Here is a 22,229-nt window from a genome sequence, read left to right as displayed (position 1 = left end):
CTTATCTCATAACTTTTCATTTATGGAAAGAATTGCTGTTTATAATTTTGTGAATTATAGTTTATAATTTAGATTATTTTAAATATTCTTTTTCCTCTTCCTTTCTCTAGTTATTGCAGCTTTAATAGACAGAATGGGAGATGCCAAAGACAAGGTTCGTGATGAAGCTCAAACTCTGATACTGAAGTTAATGGATCAAGTAGCATCGCCTATGGTAGGCCTACACTTTAAAATTTCATTTTTTCTAATGATGAAATAGCAGTAGGATAGATGGTAATCATAGCAAGTCAGTCCTCAGGGGATATGAAAACTGAAATTTTAAACAATGAATTGTTGCTAATGCTTTAAAGAAGTTGAAATTTAAGATAAATGTCTACATTTAACTTGGTTTTTTGCTTTTCTTTCTTTTTTTTATTTTCCCCTATCCTTTAATGCATTTTTAAAAAGCTAACTCAGAGATTTTAGTGATTTGACAATATACTGATAATATTATTTTTTAGGATTTTAGTTTTCTTTACCTGCATTATTGTGAAATGTTCAGTGCAAAAGCTTGTTTTGAGAAATGTGTAGCATTATATTTATTTCCTCAACTCTTAACAGAGACAGGAAGAAATTTCTTTATTTTAACAGGTAGTAACTAATTGTATAAGGCATATAGTCTATTCCAGCACCCTGTGTTTTATAAATACAATAGAAGAAATTTGCCCTTATGTAAAGGTACAGAAATAATTTGACATATATATACAGACTTAAAGAGTAGTCCATGTTCAGTGGAATAATATTAGAATTTGAAATATATACAATGATATATTGTTATTTAAAATAAAGATTAAAAATTACAATATTACATGATTTATTAAAAACCCAAAGAGTATTGCATTGCAAAAGTAAACTATTTTCTCGGATTTAACCAAAGCCCTTGTTAACAGTGTGGTGGATATACTTCAACACCTGTTTAGTGATTCAAATTTTAACTTGCTTTTGACATGCTGTTATAACAAATGGTACTATAAGGGACACCTTTGTACATGTATCTTTGGACATAAATATAAGTATGGAGTTCCAGAGATGGTGTTGCTGAGTCATTTTTTTAACTGGCTTTGTTTTTAATCCTCACCTGAGGATATGTTTATTGATTTGAGAGAGAGAGGAAGAGAGAGACAGAGAGATGTGAGAAACATCGATCAGTTGCCATCTGTACTCACCCTGACCAGGGATTGAACTCGCAACCTAGGTGTGTGCCCTGAACAGGAATTGAGCCCATGACCTGTTGTCACAGATGATGCACCAACCAACTGAGCCACCCAGCCAGGGCTGAGTTAGTTTTTTTTGTGAACTTCCAAGTTACCTGGCAGAAAGTTAGAGAGAGACAGAGAGAGAGAGAGAGAGAGAGAGAGAGAGAGAGAGAGAGAGAGAGAGAGAGAGAGAGAAGTATTAGTAGAACTGAATACAGAGTCCAGAAAGAATAGAGTCCAGGAAAAGGGGTGTGTGTGTGTGTGCGCATACATGAATTTAGTGAATGGAAAGGGTGGTGTTTCTAAATGTGGAGAAAGAATTGATTGGGACAGTTGGCCATATAGTTGGAAAAATAAAGTTGGATTTCTCTTTATACCAAAACCGTGTAATTGTTTTTAGATTATTTGTACAGGTTTATTTATGCTTTTTCCAAAGGAAAATTAGAGTTATAGTGGGTAGCAATAAAATGACTTTCCCAAATATGTTTTTGTATTTGAATCTAATCTTAAAAGGAGGAAAGCCTGAATTATAAAATGTTGAAAAAGCCTGTTCCATGTGACAGTCTATAGTAGTTGCTAGGCAACGTTGGACCTTTTAAATGCTTACTGGACTACTGGGCTTATAATGGTAGCATTGTTGTTGAAGATTTCTAAAACTTAGGACAAATTCTATGTCCTTGGCAATTGTAAGGTTTTTAGGGATTGGACATTGTTTTTCGGAGAATAATTCTAAAGTGAAAGATATAGAATAAAAACTAAAAATGTAATTAAGATATTAAAAATTGGGTGAGAGCAATGTCACTGCAAATTTGGCTTAGAAAAACTTGTAGATAAGTCAACACTGTAACGGGAAGATTCATTTACCAGTAAGTTTGGTAGTAAGATTGAGAATAGATAAACGATTATATCATGAGTAATTAAATTTTTTGTTATACATGTTTACTTTTCTTTCAATAGCACATTTGGGAACAGTTGACTTCTGGTTTTAAGCACAAGAATTCTCGATCTCGAGAAGGCGTGTGTCTGTGTCTTATTGAAACCTTAAACATGTAAGTTTTATGATTACTGAAAACAGCTGCCTTTGTTTTTCATTTTTCTCAAAAAAGCAGTATGCATTTCACAAAGCTTAAGGAAAGCTATAGAAATAAATTTTAAATAGTTATTAACGGCTCTCTGGTACAAGAGTTTTAGTTTTATTTTATGCCTTTATCTGTTAACTTTTCGTGGACATATTGTTATCTTTTATGTTGTTAATTTAAAATTATTAGTTATGAGAAGTGATTTTTCTTAAGTATGTTCGTAGTTGCTACCCAAAATAGATGTTCATATAGCAAATATGTTGATATCACTTAGGATCTGCTTCTGTTCTGGACCCAATTTTGTACTGTTTTTAACCCAGGGGTATTTCAGATATTGTAGCTATTTCCCCTCCTAGGCTTTCTAGAATGGCGGGGTCAGTTATGAGATTCATAGACTGAATAAGACTCTCCCGGGTAACTAGACAGTGAATCTGGTAGCCGTATGCAGAGCTCTGACAGCACAGATGCCACAGGGCTCAGAGCTCCAGCCCGAAGAAATTGTAACCTGGAACTTGTATTCTCTTTCTGGATTACTTTTTCAAGTTCTGTGTAACAAGATAGGCAATATATAGTAGCTTTCAACTTTTCCTGTAATGTTACTTCCTTTTCTCTAACTATACCTTCATTTATTTTCTTTTATTCCTCTATGGTCCTTTCTGCCATCTAGAGCTTGTAAGTGCATTCAGTCTGCACAACTTTTGTGGTTTTTGGCTCTCCTATCATTTGCTTTCAACCCATGACCTCATCAAAAATTAATAAGCATAAGTAAAGATTTTATTGGAATGCAAATTTGAGACCCAGAGTCTTAAAAAAAAAAAAAAAATTGCTATTTTAAAGCGAAAGCTCAAATTTTCTTGAGTGATTGAGAGGTTGCCAGGTTTAAGAGTGCCATTGGTTGAACATTTTGCTCTGTTGGATCTTGTATTGACAGTTTTCATTGTCAGTCGTGATTATTCAAGTTTGCATATTTAACATTGTTTAGAATTAGTTTTTTGCTTGTGTCTCATATCTTTCATGTTTTAATGATGTGTGCCCATGCTCTCTATCATATTTGTCTTATTAATACAGACAAGAAGAATGTATAATGATAGTTTGTCTGCCATTTGATTAAAACCAAATTCTCTTTATTTTTTCAAATTATATTTAGTTTTGGAGCTCAACCACTAGTCCTCAGCAAGTTGGTACCACATTTGTGTATGCTGTTTGGAGATTCCAGCAGCCAGGTGAAATTTTGTTTACATTCGAATGTTGACTAATTTTTTGTCTGCACCTTCTTTGCCAGTGCTCTTATTCCAATTTAATAGGAAAAAGAATAGAGTATGTGGAAAGGGGGAGTGAAGTTAGGATTTCAATTCATTTTTTCCTTTAAAATCCCCGAAAGTTAGTTTTGAAGAACACATATATTCACTTAAGTTGCTTAAGTTTGTAGTGGTTTAGCTAGTATTAAGAATAGATGGGACTTAAAGGATAGTTACTGAGTTTGAAGACTTGAGTAATAAATAAATTGTCTTCCTTTCTGTATCCTGTGTGTTAATTGTGAAAACAGGTCATCAGTTTTCTCTCTTTATTTCAGAATGGTTGCATAACAACTTTTTTACAACAGTCATAACCCTATTTAACAAGGGGCATTTATGCCAATGGTGTATCACTTGCTACAGATTTCTTTGCCTGAGCTACATATACTATAGGCATAATACAGGGGTGTGTTCTGAATATTGTCCCTTCCGGTAGAATTGAATCTTGGTTATAACCTTTTTGGCACAGCTTATGCTTTGAATAACCCTGGATAAGGATATTTCTGCTTTTCGGCCCTAGCTCACTCTGCTGCTGGAGGTCTGTTAAGAGTTCTCTCTCTTCATTTGCTCTTTGGCAGTGAACTTGGCAGGGGAACTAGAGCTGCCTTCCAAATTCCTGTCTTTAGACCACATTTTTTTCCTTTTAATTGTGGCAAAATATACACAACATAAAATTGACTATTCGGCCATGTTTTAAGTGTACAGTTTGGCGACTTTGAGTACCTTACACTGTTGTGCAGCTGCCACCACCATCCATCTCCAGAGCTTCTTCATTTTACCAGATGGAGGCTGTCTTCCATTAAACAGCGCCTCCCCGTTCCCTCCACCCCTCGGTTCCTGACAGCCCATTGTACTTTCTCTCCATATGAATTTTACTACTCTGGGTGCGTCAGAAAAGTGGAGCCATACAATGTTTGTACTTTTGTATCTAGCATTTTTCAGTTATTCTCAAGGTTCTTCATGTCCTAGCATGTCTCAGGATTTCCTTTCCTTTTTTTTCCTTTTTTTTTTAATAGTTTATGTATTTATTTTTAGAGAGAGGGGAAGGAAGGGTGAAAGAGAGAGAGACACTTCAATGCATGACAGAAACATTGATCCATTGCCTTTTGTACAACCCCAACCCAGAACCTGGCCTACAACCAAGGCAGGTCCTGTGACCAGGAGTTGAACTGGCGGCCTTTTGGTTTATGGGATGATGCCCAACCTACTGAGCCACACCAGTCAGGGCTTTCCTTTCCTTTTGAAGACTGAATAATATTCCATTGTATGTATATACCAATTTTTAAGAATCCATCCATTTATACTTAGACATTTGGGTCATTTCCCCTTTTTGCCTATTTTGAATAATGATACTGTGAACATTGGTGTATAAATATCTGTTTGAGTTAAGGTCACATTCTTGAAAGGCAGTTTTGTACCAGGACTTTTTAAAAGCCACTTTAGTAACTTCTGTTTACATGTTTCTTCAATTTTTATAAAATCTTTCACATAGTTTCTGTAGAAATTTCTTGGAAGGGTCTCTTGGTTTTAATAACCTGCCATAATCTCTTAAAAGTTTAGAGACCTTAAAACCAACTTTGAGCTTCAAGTTTGTCTTCTAGGGTAATGTTACCTTGAGGTGAAGTATTTTATTGTATCTCATATACTTTTTTTTAAAGTTCTGAATTGTTTGGCAGGTGAGAGATGCTGCAGTATTGGCCATAGTGGAGATTTATAGACATGTGGGAGAGAAAGTAAGGATGGACCTTTCTAAGAGAGGAATTCCCCCTACTAGGTAAGTTTTGCTAAATTTGTTGTGGGTTTTTTTTTGCCACTTGTTTTATAAGTTTTAATTTCATGTATTTATTTGAAATGGGTTCAATTTTCTGAAATGTTTTAAAATTCAAAAGATATGAAAGGATATCACTGCTTAAAAAGTTCTTAAGATCCTGTACATTTTTTTGGACACTGTTTCATTATACACTCACATATTATTCATATATTTTTAATATGTAATTAAATACTATTATTAGGTAACTATCTTTTGATGCCAAGTAATATGGTCATAATTTGGACGATGCTTGAGCAGGGATTTAATAAAAATATTAATCCATTCACTAAGTAATTTTTTTTGAGTACCTGCTATTGAAAGGTGCTGTACAAGATACTGGCTAACAGAAAGCTATATAAAAATCTATCACTACCCTTAAAACCTAGTCAAATGGAATACTATGTGACTGTTAAAAAGAAGGAACTCTTACCCTTTGCAACAGTATGGATGGACCTGGAGATCATTATGCTAAGTTAAATATACCAGTCAGAGAAAGACAAATACCATAAGATCTTACGTGTTGAATCTAATGAACAAAATAAACTGACGAACAAAATAGAACCAAAGGCATGGATACGTGAAACAGACTGACAGATCTCCAAGGGCAGAGGGTGGAGGGACTGGAAAAGATTAGCTAAAGAACATATATGCATAGCCTGTGAACACACACAACAATGTGGTGAAGGCTGGGAGGGGTGGTGATGCTTGGTGGGGGGAGGAGTTGGGGGACATCTATAATAGTGTCAACAGTAAAAAAAGAAAGAAAGAAAACCTAGTCAAATAAAAGGGAAATCCTGAAAGAGTCGAGTAGCATCAATCAGATCAGTAAAATTCCTGTTGCTGAGATTCTAGTGTGTCAGAACATTTTTTTTTTTCAAAGATACTTTTTTCTGTAGTACTACTCAGAGTTTATATGTCTGTTTAAGACATTATTCCAATTAGATTTTCTTTTTGTAATGAAATTTTAGTCTCCATTTTAAGTGGAACCTGAAAGAATTTTCTTCTTAACTTTTTATTTTGGAAAATTTCAAATATACTCAAGTAGATAAAATGGTATAATGAACCTTCATGTACCTACTGCCTAGCTTCAGCAATGAACAACTTGTGGCCAGTTTTGTATGTCATACCCTTATCTACTTACTTTTGTCCTGTGTTACTTTGAAGCATATCTAAGTCATCAGACCATTTCATCTGTAATTGTTCAATATATTTTTAAGGGGAAGAGTGTTTTTTTCAATCACAACCACAATGCCATCTTCACACCATAAAATTTTGTGCAAACAATTCTGTAATATCAAATATCAAGTCAAGGTTCAGATTTCCAGTTGTTTCGCAAATGTCATTAAGTATATGTAATTTTAACGGTTTGAATCAATATCCAAATAAAGTAACAATTTAGTTGATATGCTTTATCTATTTTTCTTTTTAATTTTTAATGATTTTATTTATTTTTAAAGAGAGGGGAAAGGGAAGGAGAAGGAAAGGGAGAGTAACACTAATATGTAGTTGCCTCTCGCACGCCCCCTACTGGGGACCTGGCCCACAATCCAGGCATGTGCCTTGACTGGGAATTGAACTGATGACCCTTTGTTTCACAGGCCGTTGCTCAATCCACTGGGCCACACCAGCCAGGGCTTGTTTTATGTCTTTTTTAAATCTTCATATATCCCCAACACTTTTTGCCTTTTATTTTATTTGTTGAATATGCCAGGTAGGTTTATCCTATAAAGTTTCCCATATTCTAGATATTGCTAATTCTTTTTCTGTGATGTAGTTTAACATATTCTTCTGTCTATATATCCTGTCAGTTGATAGTTGGATCTGGTGACTTGATCAGATTTTTGGTGGTGAGTATTAGGAGCAAAACTACTTCATAGGTGGTGGTATGTTCTGTAATCAAAAGTATCATTATAGCCAGCTGTCTCCTACCATTTAGGATTTTTTCCAGTACCAGTTATTTTTTGTTGATAAGACTGTCCAATAAATAAGCATTTTTAAAATTTATTCACTCATTTGCTTTCTACTTCTAGGACTAACAAGAATTTCATTTGAATATATTCTATATTATTTTACATGGATGACAGAAATGATGTTACTATATATATTTGTAGTGTGTCTGAGTATATATAGAGTATAGCAGAAGTAGGTTTACAGTTGTTTGTATAGAAAATAATACAGTAGTTAATAAATAATAATATAAGAACAAGCTCTGTTTCACATACAACTGTTAACCTACTTTTGCCCCACCCTATATATGTGTGTGGCTATATTACATTATATATTTTTAAAATTTATATTGAAATTATTTTTCCTTCATTTGAAATTTTTATTCAAGTATGACTTTTATATAGAAAAGTACATCGTAAGTCATAAGTATGAAGCTCTATAAATTATCACAAAGAGAATACAGCCGTGTATCCACCCTACATGTCTCCCCAAATCCTCTTTAATCCTCCCCTTTTCTCTCCTTTTGAAAAGTAACTACAATCCTGACTTCTATCACCACAGTTTAATTTTGCCTGTTTTTGAATTTTATATAAATGGAATCACATAGTATGTACTCTTTTATATCTCATCTCTTTAAGTTAAACTATCTTTCTTTTTAAAAATTGATTATATGGATTCCAGTCTCAGTTCTACCAATAACTAATTAGCAGGATCATTATTTATTTATTTATTTATTTATTTATTTATTTTTTAGAGAGAGGGGAAAGGAGAAAGAGAGGAAGAGAAACATCACTGTGTGGTTGCCTCTCACTCACGCCCCAAACTGGGGACCTTATGTGCAACCTAGTAATGTGCCCTGACTGGGAATCGAACCAGTGACACTTGGCTCACAGGCCGATGCTCAATCCACTGAGCCACAGCAGCCAGGGCTAATACTATCTTTTTAAGATACATTTGCATTGTTGGGTTCAGCTGTAGTTGTTCATTTTCACTGCCTTATAGTTTTCCACCGTACGATGGGCCATACCTTATGCTTCCATACCGTTGAAGGACTTTTGAGTTGTTATTAATTTGTAGCTTTATGAATAATGCTGTTAAAAACATTCTTGTACATGTCTTTTGATGTACATATGTATTCGTTTTCTTGGAATATATCTGAGGGGTATTGCTGTGCCATAGGGCATGTTTGCCTTTAGTTGATATTGAGTTTTCCAGAGTGGTTGTATGTTTCTGTAGTGTCAATAGCATTGTTTGCAAGTTGCCATTATTCTACATTTTCACTGATACTTGCCATTATTAATCTTATTTAGTTTCTGGTTCATATGTCATAATTATGGTTGTAATCTACATTTTTCTGACTGCTAATAAAAAGCACCATTTCATATTAATAAGCTATTTGGATATGTTTTCTTGAACTGTCTTTTCAGGTCTCTTGCCCATTTAAAAAAAATTGGGTGGTCAGTCATTTTAAAAAATTGGTAGGACTTGAAAAAAATACATGCTAGATACAAGCCCACTGTCATATATATATTTCAAATATATTCTCCTACCTGTCACTTGCCTTTTCAGTTTCTTGATGTCTTTTGTGTACCTAATAAGTTCCTAATTTTACTGTAGCTCTCAGTCATTTCCTCTATGAATTGACAGGTTTCTGTGTCCAGTTTAAAAAACCTTTGCCTCCTCTGTTGTGAAGACATTTTCTGTGTAATTGTCTTGAAGTTTTATTTATATTCAGGTTTATAGTACACATGGGATTTTTCTTTTTAAGATTTTATTTGTTTTTAGGGAGAGGGGAAGGGAGAGAGAAAGAGAAGGAGAGAAACATCAATGTGTGGTTGCTTCTCGTGCACCCCCAACTGGGAACCTGGCCCTCAACCCAGGCACATGCCCTGACTGGGAATCGAATTGGCAGCCCTTTGGTTTGCAGGCCAGTGCTCAATCCACTGAGCCACACCATTCAGGCCTGGGATATTTTTTTTAATGGTGTGAGATAGTGGATCAGATACATTTTTTTCCCCCCATATGGATATCTGCTTGACTCAGCAACACTTATTAAAACATATTTCTGCCCTGACCTGTATGGCTTAGTGGATTGAGCACTGGCCTGCGAAATGGAAGGTCGCTGGTTCAATTCCCAGTCAGGGTGTGTGCCTGGTTTGTTGGCCAGGTACCCGGTTGGGGGCGTGTGAGAGGCAACTGATAGATGTCTCTCTCACACATCAATGTTTCTCTCCCTCTCTTCCTCCCTTCCTTCCCCTCTAAATATAAATAAAATTAAAAAAGAAAACAACATTTTTCTTCATTGTTCTTTTTGTTATAAATTATGTGTCCACATATATGCTTAGGATTTTTGCATTATGCTCAAGGTAATATTGGCCTACAATTCTTCTTTCTTCTTAAGTTTTATAAGTAATTTTAACCTCATAGGTGTTTTATCATATGTGGATAGCTTATACTTTCATGTCCTTACTGAAATAAGTCAGCAACTTGTTAACCCCATTTATATTGTGGTTCCTCTGCCCTCTTAAGAGGCAGATGAGGATGTGAGCCCCAGAGCAGTGATAGCTAGTTGGTGAGAAGCTGAAGGCTTCCTGACTCTCAGTCTGAAGCTCTTTCCTCCGTGTTATACTTGGGTCCTCCTTTTCTATGATGTTTCTCTAGCAGGTGGTAGGAGACGGGAAGGACTATGTAGTTAGTACAAGGTGTGGTAGGACTGGCTTTTCCTTTTCCTTTTTTTTTTTAATCCTTACCAGAGGACATTTTTTCATTGCTTTGAAAGAGAGAAAGAGGGAGGCAGGGGGACTGCGGGGAGAGAAACATAGATGTCAGAGGGAAATGGTGATTGGTTGCGTTCTCATATGCACCGAACCAGGAATTGAACCTGCAACCTGGGTATATGCTCTGACCGGGCAAACCTGTGGCCTTTTGGTCTGTGGAACTACGCCCCTATTGATCCACACCGGCTAGGACTAAGATTGGCTTTTCAAGTATGCAGAGTGTCTTCTACTCTTTCACATACGGACACATTATTTTGTAGGTAGTATTTTGAGTCTTTAGAATACTGGACACTTTTCTGTATGAATGAATTTTGCTTTGCTGTTTTCTTCAGATAATTGTACCACTGTTTTCCTCTTTCTACTAGCATTTATGTGCAAGAAGTGAGTATGATAAATTCAGAAAATTATATTCTGATTTTATAGTGGTTATAGTCTGCGCAGTGGAGTGGTCAGAACATATACATTTATTGATTAAGTTCCTTGTTTTATATTAGTGCAGTTCATGGCATCCCAAAACAGTTACATAGTAACATCAAAGATCTCTGATCACAGATCACTATAACAAATATAATAATGAAAAAGTGTGAAATATTGGGAGGAATTCCAGGTTGTGACATAGAGACAGGAAGTGAGCAAATGCTGTTAGAAAAATGGTGCCAGCAGACTCGCTTGACACAGGGCAGCCACTAAGCTTTGATTTGTAAAAAATTAGTAACTGCAAAATGTAGTAAAGCAAAGTGCAAATAAAACAAGGTATGCCTGTATAATCCATTCCTAAAAGGTTTTTAACTGAAAAAATTTCTTAGGCCAGCAAGTATCTGCATCCTCATTTTACAAGTTAAACGACAGGATGTGGACCTAAGGTGTTAGACTTAAATGTTAAAACTAAAATTGTAGGAATGAAATTATGAAAACGGGTAAATCAAAGAACATTTGGCAATTAGAGACAATATGACAATGACCTCTTGCCTTATATTGGAAAGTAAAGGCAAAGCAAACTAAAAGAAAAAAAGGTGCTGTCAGTCTGAAGAAAATTTAGATATAAATATAAAGCATCAAAAGATACAATTAAATAGATTCTGGATGGTAGAAGTGTGTGGTTTCCTTTCTCCATTCCTATTTATGTTTTCTAATTTTCTTTTATAATGAGTGTAAATTGCTTTTGTAATAAGAAACACATTTTTAAGTAGAAAAAGAACAGTAGCAGAAGTGCAGAATGTAATTCTGAATATAAAATCAGAAGCACTAATGGAGTTGAATGAAGATAGGAGGGAAAACATCAGATTATCAGTCATATCAGCATTGATTTAGTTTCTGACATTTTATATTTCACTGTTTTTATATTTGCCTTAAGTTTCCTTAACATGATTCTTTGTAATTTTTTAAGATGTATTGGGGTCATCCTGCTCTCTATTTATGAGTCTGTCTCTATTTTGCTTGTTAGTTCAGTTTGACAATGTGGTAATTGCGGAGGGAGGAGGGTAAAAGGGGACTAAATTTTAATGGAAAGAAATATACTAAAAATAAAATAAAATAAAGATATATTGGTGACTGAATGGATTCATTATAAAGTTGGAACTAAAGTATTTTTGATGGGTTTGGAGAAATAATTTTATGATGAAACATGGGAAACTGGTTTGTGTGGAAATTATCTTTTCAGAAATATATCTGCAAATCTGTAGAATGCTACCTATATTTGGCTAGTTCTCTCAGCAGCAGAGAGCTGGGCTTTGTCTTTCTTTTCAGTGAGTTCATTGTAAAAGGGAGTTGTATAGAACTAACTGAATCCCTGGAATCCCCCCACCCCCACCCCCTCAGGGAGATGGTGAAAGGAATTGTTTCTCTTTAAAGTGTATGTTAAACAAAATTTATTCTTTATTTCCAGATTAGAACTGATTTTTGCCAAATTTGATGAAGTGCAGAATTCAGGCGGTATGGTTTTGAGTGTCTGCAAAGGTAAGAGTAATTAAGTTATTCCAGTTCTTGAACATTTCTAAGATTATTTAGCAAACTTTTAAGACACTAACAGATGTCGACTGTTATATTACACTTGTTTTTGTGGCTTAAAACTTTGTTAGGACATTATAACAAAGTCTTTACATCCTGTTGATCATGAACTATTTTCTGACTCTTTTGGAGTGAGTGAAAATTTAACAATGGGTATACTCAGTTGTGTAAAATGATCCTGTTCATTTTCCTGTTTTTTGTATCTCCCGGGTTGAAGATATGATGACCTTCTAGCCCTCCACATTCCATGCATGAAATATGTTTTTTATTCCCACTTCAGTCAGTGGTACTATCACCATTCAGCTCAGGCTAAATATCTGAATTAATCTCTAATTAGTCATTTACTAATTTGTCATTTCTTACTCTGAAATGTTGATATATCCCAAATTTGTTGTGTGTTTTTTTATTTTTTTATTTTTTTATTTCCACTGCTAAAACCCCATTCTAAATCTCCTTTGATTGTAGATTACTACAATAGATTTCTGTACCATGTTTGCCCCCTGGAATCTATTCACTATCCAGAAGTAGGAATGATCTTAAAATGTAAATTATATCCTGTCACAACAGTGAAGGGTACAGTTAAAGATTCTACCTCACTGAGCCTACATTCTAGTAAATGAGAATAGGTCTGTCATAAACAAGTGAACAAGTGGATATTCAGAGTGATTAGTTGGTAATGGAAGAAATACAATTACCCTTTATTTAATGAATTTAATGAAATTAATTTACATTATTTAAAAAATCCTTGCTGCCCAATTAAAAGCCATTAAGAGAAAGCCATATTATTTCCACTAATATTATATTATATTTCATTTCAACCCAGGATACTTGAGTAATTTTCACAGATAGAAAATGTATCAATTGAACAATGAAAACAGATTTTTATAGATAACAATTTAAATGCAAAAAAATAGTTTGTACCTGAAGTAAAGTAATAAAGATTTATTCAACTCCTGTTTTATTTCTGTACATTTTTCCCCCACAAAATGTTTAACCCTTTGTTAGCCCATTGTTACTGTACACTCAAACTAAAACTGTAAAATAAAAAAGAATAGGCTCTGGCTGGTGTGGCTCAGTTGGTTGGAATATCACCTGTAGACCTAAAGGCTGCAGGTTCGATCCCCTGTTAGTGCGCATCTGAGAAGACAACCAATCAATGTCTCCACCCACCTTTCCCTCCCCCTCTCCCTCTCCCCCTACCTTCTCTATCTAAAAACAATGAGAAAAAAATGTCCTTGGGTGAGAATAAAAAAATAAAAGTAATAGAACAGGAAAACATTGTAGGTCAAAATAAAGGCTCAACATGAAAACTTGTAAGACTAGTTTATGCACAGCCCTGGCCAGGTTGCTCAGTTGTTTGGAGCGTTGTCCTGTGCACCAAAAGGTTGCAGGTGAGATCCTCAGGCAGTGCATGTACCTAAGTTGCGGGTTCAATCCCTGGATGGAGCTCATGTAGGAGGCAACCGATAGATGTTTCTCTCACTGGTTGACAACCCCCCCCCTCCCCCGCAAAATCAACAAACATATTCTAGGGTGAGATTTAAAAAAAAAACAACGTTTATACACAGGACAAACTGAAGAGCCGTTAAAGATAACCACCTTTTCTTTCTCTTGCTTTGTGTACATAATGCAAAGCAAATTGTTGTGAGTTCACCCAATGTGGCATTTAATTCAGATTTATTCTATTTGATATTCTGTGAATAGACACTATTATGGTAAGTAAATTTTTTTTGGCGTGCTTTTGCCTGAAATAAATCATAATAATAAAACATCACACTTCTTAAATTGATTGAGAGTGTTTTGGAATGAAAAGTCATTTTCTAGATACAAACAAAAACCAGAGGATTTGTGGTAAAGGTAGTATGACTTTTTAAGAGCTAGTATAGCTAAAGGCTGTCATCTTAAGTCATTAAGTGAAGGAAATAGGATATGGAGTTGGTAAGTAATTCAGTGATGCCATTTAGAATAGTGGGGCAAATCTCTCTGAGAGTGTACATACTTGAATTGAGACCTGAGAAAGTGGAATGAGCCAGTCATGGGATAAATGGTAGGAAAAGTGTTTTGGGTATAGAAAATGAGACCATAAAGGACCGGAGGTAGGAAAGGACTTAGTATATTTGAAGAACAGAAGGGAGGCCAGGGCTGGCTATAGCCCCAGTGAGGCCAGGCATGGGTTGGAAGGGAGACCATGTATGAGATGTAGTTGAAAAAATAAGCAGGAGCCATAATATGGGGGCCTTGTTGGCCATGGGAGAAGTTTTAATGAATTTCTGGGAGTAACAAGGATTTTAGATGGGCGGGGTGTGGTTGAGTGGGAGTGACATGGTCTAACACTATCTTATTTACTGTTCTGAGAAACAGTCTCTTATTTTTTCTCTTTAGTCTATTCCTTTTATTTATGTCCTGGTTTATAACTTTACATCTCACGCTTTTGTCTCTGATTTCTTTCATAATTGTCATTTCTGTATTCATTTGATTTCAGTTTTGATTGAAATCTTTGACTTGATTTTCTGGAGCAGTAGTTTAGCACAACTCAGGAACACAAAATAAATTGTATCATCTGAGATTTGCACATGTCATTTAGTTTAGAAATGATGAGAAATACACAGCATTAATTTTTTGTCTTGAGGGTTTTGCAGCCTGACTGTAATACTTATATTACAAAGTAAGTTAGGCAGACTCAATCCCTGAGTGCAGTGGAATTAGCTCTGCTGGCAGAAGGAAACTGGATTTAAAATTAATCAGATTGAGGCTGAGAGGCGGCGATATCAGCCCTGTAGAAGGAAAAGAAGGAAAGTCGCAGGCCCCCTATGATCATAGCGCCTGGTGTCGTCATGGGGCTTTCCAGACAGTCTCCTACGCTAATCGAGATGTAAACACCAGCCGCGTTAGTGGCTCCGACTGCAAGTCCTTTTCTCTTTCACTGAAAATGTGCATAATTCTGATTTGTCCAGTGTGTATGTAGGACCTAATGCAATTTTAGTGTGTAATCATTGTAAAGTATTTCCCAGCTTCTCTGTTTGAAATAGTTGCTAGGAAAAGAATTGCTCTACGAGGCTGGCTATAAAACAAAGCACAGAAACTAGGCTTTCAGATTACCTTGGTCTTCGGCTTATTAGAGGCAGTAAGGTAACCTACAGTTTAGCTTTTTTTTTTATGTGTTTATAACATACCCTTTGGTTAAAAGCAAAGCCACTCTCCCTAGGTTGATTTTTAAAGGTATCTATTTGTGACCACGAACCCCAGGGCCTTTTCGGAGGTTGGCAGTGTGCTGATGGCTGTGCAGCTGGGATGGAGGGGGCTCCGTGTCCCTGCAGCTGCGCACTGGCGAGGTTCTGTCTCCACGAGAAGCAAGCTTTGTTCCGTGTGGCCCCGCTGTCCGCACACAGAGCAGCCTTTGATGAGCTGCCTTTGACGTGATTTGTTTACGGCAGCCAGAAATGCTTCCTGCATAATGAAAGCAGTTAATCATGGAAACTGGGCTATTCCTGTTTGTGCACTTCTGGTAGTCTTCTGTTGTAAATATTAAAGGAATGAAAACCTTTTAAAAAGGTGCAAATCAGTTAATCCATGAGATCATGTGATTGCTACTGATTACATGGATATCTTTAGGGAAGCAGAAAATGATTGCTGAACACATGCCTTGTGTTTTGATGATTGCATTAAAAGTCCCCCAGTGGAATGGCATTTATTGGCTCCCAGAGGTTTTCTTACATTAAATTTCAGTTGGCCAGTATAAGGAGAAACATCATAACCTGTGTCTAACTGCCTATGTGCAGTTAAAGAACAATCTTGATCATGCACTGCCAGGCTCTGCCAGATAGACGAGGGTTTTCGGCAAGACCCCAGACTTTTATTTTGAAGTGGTGTGGCAGCTGTTGGCTATTGCGGTGCAGAGCTGCAGCGCGGCCTGGGTCACACAGTGCTCCCGGTGTCTGCAGGCTGCAGGCCCAGCCCAGTGGCGCAGGCACTGAGCTGCATTTATTTGCTGTGCTGTTTGACCTCTTGGTTTGAGAGAGCTCCCTGGACCATCTGAATGGCTATGGGAGATGGTGAGTAAGATTTATTTTTCTTCTTTTGCTTGTGTTATACACTTCCTTTGAAAGTGACGATCCTTTGCTGTGTAAGGAATATATTTCTCCCTGCCGAATGCAGGACGTGTGTGTGTACACAGTCATGGATACATTTATGCACGTGTGTGCGTACTTGTCATTTGGTATCTTTTTCTACTTGATATGTCTGTATGGGATCTGGCAAATAGAAGGAGTGACAATTTACCTTGCAACCCAAACAAGCCCTCAGTCTTTGGTGGTAGGTATGAAGAAGCGATATAGGAAGGAACATGGAATATATGCAAAAGCTTTAAAGAGAGAACATGGCCTTTTGAAGAATGACAGATTTTGTCAGGAAGGTTTGGTTAACTAGCTTACATCTTTCCCGTTGTATTTGACAACAAGTAGAATTCTGTGTTATAAGGTAGTTAGAGGCAAAATGGCTTGCCACAGACACTATTTTAATTAATATGCTTGTGATTTGACAGGGTCCTTAGCAAATAGTTCTCTAGAAAATATTTAGTCTTTTACAATTTCTGTATAGGATATAAGTTGTTTAAAAATTGATTCTCCAAGTACTCTGTGATAAAAATAATTTAAAAATATTTCTATAGTGCATTTTAGTTTTCCAAAGCACTTCCGTATACTTAACATATATTAACTCCTCAGGTACAGATAACTCTGTGATGTATACAGAGTATTTTGGTATTTCCATTTCACAGATTGAAAAACTGAGGCTTGCTGAGATTGTAAATCCCGGGCACAGAACAAACTAGAATGAAATCCTAGTGCATTTGTTATTGTCCTTCATAACACTTAATCCTTGAGCTTTTCTTTCATTGTTAAACCTTTTGTTAAGATGCTTAGAGGTATACTTTATAATCGCATCAGAATGAGAGGTATGTATGCAGAGGAATTTGAGGTTACTCAAAAAATGTTTTGTGTATATTTTCACTAGGTTCTTAATGAAGACTGAGAGTATTTGGGAATTTTAACAGTTTCAGCCTTTTTATGACTATAATGACTCCCCTCTAAGGAGTTTGTCCCCTTGGGACTATGAGGAATAGGACTCAAACATACCAAAATGATAATATTAGTAAATGGTCATTTAAACTGTTAAAAACATGTTAATGAAAATATGTTAGTAAATTTGGTTTTGCATATTGTTATGGTTTATTCTAAGAACTTATGTAACTTTTTTATGTCCTTATGTAAATAAATAAAATAATTTGAGCTGTTGATTTTTAAAGTAAAAGCCATCAAAAGTAGCAAATTAAGGTTTCATATACTTACGGTCATTGCCAAGTTTGTTTAAATCTTAATTTACAGGCAACTCTCAATGTTGCATTTGGTTTGGGCCATAGCAAGAGTTTTCTTTCTTAAACATATAGGTTTAGTGACTATCAACGTATATTTACTTAGTTTTTCTTTTTTCAAATAGTACGTAAATACTATTCAGACTGTTCAGGAATGTCTTGATTTAGAAAAAATTAAAGTAACAGCCTTTTATAAAACTCAGAGGGTAACCTTCCTATTCATTATTTTCTTCAAAATGGAAATACTTTTATTGGATATTATTGATAATTAATAACACCTTCAGGAAAAAATTTAAAATTACCTAATAAACAATAAAGATATAGATAGTTTTGGGGGCTTCTAATTATTAACATTTTTATATATACTCCTGTATATTTAGTCTCTCACATATAATGCACATACACCATACTAGTAACATGTGAACATATATAACAAATAGATTATGCTATTCCTAACCTATGTTGTTTTTTATTTCTTCATTTTTAATTATGAACTTAACACAAATACAGTCTTCTCCTTTTCAAAATTCAAACAATGCAGATAGAGCAAAAGTCCCCTCGGAACTATTTCTGAGCCTCAATCCCAGGGATAAGCAGAGAGGAACACTTTATTAACATGGAGTTTGTCTTTTTGTACCTTTTACTGTGCCTTACTTGCCTAATAAGTACCAAAACAAATGGCTTTGTTTTTACTGAGTTTACATGAATTATATCATTCTGAACGTGTATTTGCCATTTCCTATGTACTCAATATAACGTAGAGATTTTAATGTAATCATGTGTAACTGCCTCATTTGTTTGAACAGTTGCACAGAATTCCATAGTGTGGATGTATCATAACCATTTCTTTTATGGAATTTTAAGATTGTTTAATCACATAATTTTTCTGAATGATTCTGAAAAAAACACCTTTGTACAAAACAATGTGTGTATACATACAAAAGTCCACACGTATATATTTCTTAAAATAGTCTAGAAGTAGAATTTCTGGATCGGAGTTTTTATTTATTTCAAATTGCATTACCTATAGTTAATTTCCTCCAAAGAAGCTTTACCACTTACCATCAACAGTGCCTACTGTCCTCTATTATTTTCAGTTTTGTTACTGATCTTTTTAAAATTTGCCTATCAGATGAGTGAAAAATATCTCACCCTTTTGAAAACATCTCTGCTTTTTAATAAGGTTGATCATCTTCATATGTTTGTTTATTTGTATTTCCTTTTCTGTGGATTGTCTGCTGGAAGCCTTAGGCAACTTTTGAGTTATTTGACTTTCTGTTGCTTATTTATATTTGCTCTTTATATATTCTGGTTATTAATTATTATTTATTAGATAAACAAACTTGGATTTGTGAAGCACTATAAAGATTTATCAGTTGAAGAGTTTCAGGCACCTTTGGTTTAGTTGTATTTATCCTTACCCGAGAGTATAAAACTAAGCAGTCAGATGATTGTGAAGTAACTCTGAGCATTCAAACCTGATAGAGTTAAAAACCTGTAGGATTATTATGCAGTGCTGAGCCCTGCAATCCTCGGCAAAGGCTCATGAGAGGAATTTGGCCTTTTGTTGTTATGTTACAGAGTGGCTGGAAAGAAATAAGGTTTTGTTGCAGATAGATTATTTGTAAACTCTTTTTTTCTTTTTAATATCATCAACTGAGGACATGCTTTTTGATTTTAGAGAGAGGGGAAGAAATGGAGAAAGAGGAGAGAAACATCCATAGGAGAGAGAAACATCAATTGATTGCCTGTCTCTCACCTGTACCGCGACAGGGGGACTGAACCTGATACTTTTCTGTTTATGGGAGGACCCTACAACCAACTCAGCCACATTGGTTGGCCAGGGCACTATTTGTAAACTTTTAACATTTCAGCACAGTGTATTATTTCAAACATAAATCTTTTTAAAAACATATGCAAGTGATGATATAACTCTGGCTTTCTAGAGGTAAGCCTCCTGGGACCACTCCAGATTGACATATTAACAATAGTAAGAAATTATGCTGAATATTTCTCATCCATACCCTGCAATATTCTGTGATTGGGTAATTTAAATCTTTGAAAGAAAGCAATTCTTTAACTTGCAAAAAGCCAAACTTTTAATCTAGGAGCAGTAATAAGGGGAAAGAAGTCCATAAGGAGAAAAAGTAAATTATAGGAGACAAAAGATTGAGCATTTAGCAACAATATAGGCAGTAAATTGTGGGCACTGAGATTGAAAATCTTAGCGATCTTGAAGCAGACCCATTTACCTACCTGGGTGCAACGTGTTGGGTACCAATAGCAACATATCCTCAAACATAATGTTGCTAATGGACCTGAATCTTCCAGAAAAGGTTTATATTGTTTCTTTGTAGATGGTATAGTTGATGTTCTTGACAGCTGTTATGACCAACCTTTAGCTGTCATGAAAATTTACCTGAAATGTCTAGATTTTGTAAAGGTTCTAAATAAACCTTATTATGAGCCGCATTTATTATTTAGTTTGATATTTATTTTTGTGTCATATGTTAATTTTATTAATACCACATAATGGTCTAAAGTGCACTTTCCTCATTCATTTAAACTATTGAAGTTCTTGAGTTTTTAAAGGACCCCTTTAAAGAAGGATAAATGCCTTCAAATATGTTTTAACTAGTTAGTTAATACCTACCTAGAAATTTTAAGAGACTACCAAATGTTTGGCCTCTTTTAAACTTTGTATGAAACGGACTTCCTTTTTAAAAAAAAAAAATAGTTTTACTTGAGACTGTGCTGTTGAGAATACAGCATCTTCAAATAAATATGAAAATTTGGCCATTGTTGCCCTGGCTGGTGTAGCTCAGTGGATTGAACACTGGCCTGCGACCCAGTCAGGGCACAAGCCTGGGTTGTGGGCCAGGTCCCCAGATAGGGTTGCGAGAGGCAACCAATGGATGCCTCTCCCCCTCTCTTTCTCCCTCCCTTCCCCTCTCTCTAAAATAAGTAAATACATAATATTTTTTAAAAAAAGATTTGGCCTTTGTTTTGATTTTGATTTTCAATTTCAAGTCATTTTACTGAAATTTTTTCATTTTACCTCTGGGAAATCTTCTGTTATTTTTAAATAAGTTTCTCCCATTCATTAGCTTTAGTCCTTTAGTCTCTCCTTATGGAATTGTTATTAGTCAGATGTTAAAGTTCCTAGGTTGATTCACTGTCTTTTTTGTTTGTCTTCTGAGTTTTCCATCTTTCTCTTTTTACTCTGTATTTTGGGAGAGTTCCTTGACTCTCATCCAGTCCTTTTATTAAATTTTAAATTTGTCAAGTAGAAGTTCAAATGGTTCCAAGAACTTTGTTTTTCCTTTTCTGATGGTTCCATTTTCACAGAATTGTGTGTATGTGTATGCGCACATGTATAATAAGCACGCACGTACACACACCTGTATGTAAAATATTGAGCTCCCTGAGTTGGAGGTGGGAAGAACTCAGTGATGAAATTATTCCATAGATTTTCCTGTTGTTCCTTGCTAATCATTCCTGTACTTCCTGGCTTAGAAATTATCACTCCTCTGTCATTCTCCAAGGAAGATCAGTTCTCTCTGCTGTTTTGGTCGGCTTTTAAGAATTCTAAGTTGCACCTTTGCTATTCTGTTATTCTTCAAAATCCTTCTATCCTTTTTTTTTTTTTAATTAATTTTATTTTTAGAGAGAGGGGAAAGGAGAAAGAGAGGGAGAGAAACATCACTGTGTGGTTGCCTCTTACTCGTGCCCCCAACTGGGGACCTGACGTGCAACCTAGTCATGTGCCCTGACTGGGAATCGAACCAGCGACACTTAGCTGACAGGCCGACGCTCAATCCACTGAGCCACAGCAGCCAGGGTCCCTTCTATCCTTTTTATTTGTACTCTTTGCCCCACCTCATTTTCTTCCGTCTTATGGTGTTTCTTATTATTTTATTGTGGTTCCATTGCAGGGTTTTAAGGAAGAGAGTGAACTGATTAAAATTTCATTTTTTTGAAGGAAAAATTTCAAACATACCCAGAACTAGAGAATACTATGATAAACCTCCATTATCCAGCTTCAAGAAGTTATCGCTACATTGCCTATTTTTATTCATCTGCATTCCTACCTCTCTTCCCCAGTCCTCCTATTTTGCTGGACTTGCAAATGGGGGTGTGCATGCACGTGCATATTTCCTTAGTTAGTTCATAAATATGTTTTTACATTTTGAACTGGGATTCAAACAAAGTCTACCATCGCAGTTGGTTGATATACCTCTTAGGGCTCTATTCATTTAAAACAGTTGTCTTTTTCTCCTCTAGCCATTTATTTGTTGAGGGAAAAATCTGTCACATAAAGTTTTCCCAAGTACTAGATTTTTGTTGATTGCGTTGCCATGGTGGTTTTATGTTTCTGTTTTTTATTTTTTATCCCCTATATTTCTTGAAAATTGAAAAATTTGCTAATGGCTTGATCAGAATCCGGTCTGATTTTTTTTTCCTTTTGGTACAAATTTTTGTAGGTGGTATTGTATATGTTTTTGTCTGAATGTCTTGTGGTATGAATATTGAATAATACGTGTTATCAGCCTCGTATAAAGTTCCCTATCAGTCTTTAACTTAACAGTTTCATCAGCCGTTGGTCCATATTATTTCTTTTAGAGGATTGCATTGTCTACTTTGTGGTTTAGAAGGTCAAGAATGAAGCAAGGAGACTAGTTAAGAAAATGTCAGAATATAGACAGAAGTG

At 35.5% G+C, this 22,229-nt stretch overlaps 1 protein-coding gene across 30 annotated transcripts in view; it reads left to right on the top strand.

Annotated features, from left to right (window-relative positions):
• CLASP2 (cytoplasmic linker associated protein 2) overlaps window positions 1-22,229 on the top strand; it is a 150,145-nt gene that overhangs the window by 15,630 nt on the left and 112,286 nt on the right. For all 30 annotated transcript variants that reach the window (XM_090284448.1, XM_090284447.1, XM_090284455.1 and 27 more), the window contains 5 exons: window positions 111-214; window positions 2,193-2,284; window positions 3,462-3,537; window positions 5,286-5,383; window positions 12,029-12,099. In XM_090284448.1, coding sequence (XP_090140574.1) covers window positions 134-214; window positions 2,193-2,284; window positions 3,462-3,537; window positions 5,286-5,383; window positions 12,029-12,099 — 418 coding nt within the window. In that variant the 5' untranslated portion in view covers window positions 111-133. The remainder of the gene's footprint in view (window positions 1-110; window positions 215-2,192; window positions 2,285-3,461; window positions 3,538-5,285; window positions 5,384-12,028; window positions 12,100-22,229) is intronic.

The sequence above is a fragment of the Furipterus horrens genome, unplaced genomic scaffold (genome assembly GCF_987537825.1).
Source record: "Furipterus horrens unplaced genomic scaffold, mFurHor1.1.pri manual_scaffold_7, whole genome shotgun sequence".
NCBI classification, from domain to species: Eukaryota; Metazoa; Chordata; class Mammalia; order Chiroptera; family Furipteridae; genus Furipterus; species Furipterus horrens.
Note: the sequence above shows the minus strand (reverse complement) of the source record. Positions and strands in the feature narration are given on the sequence as shown.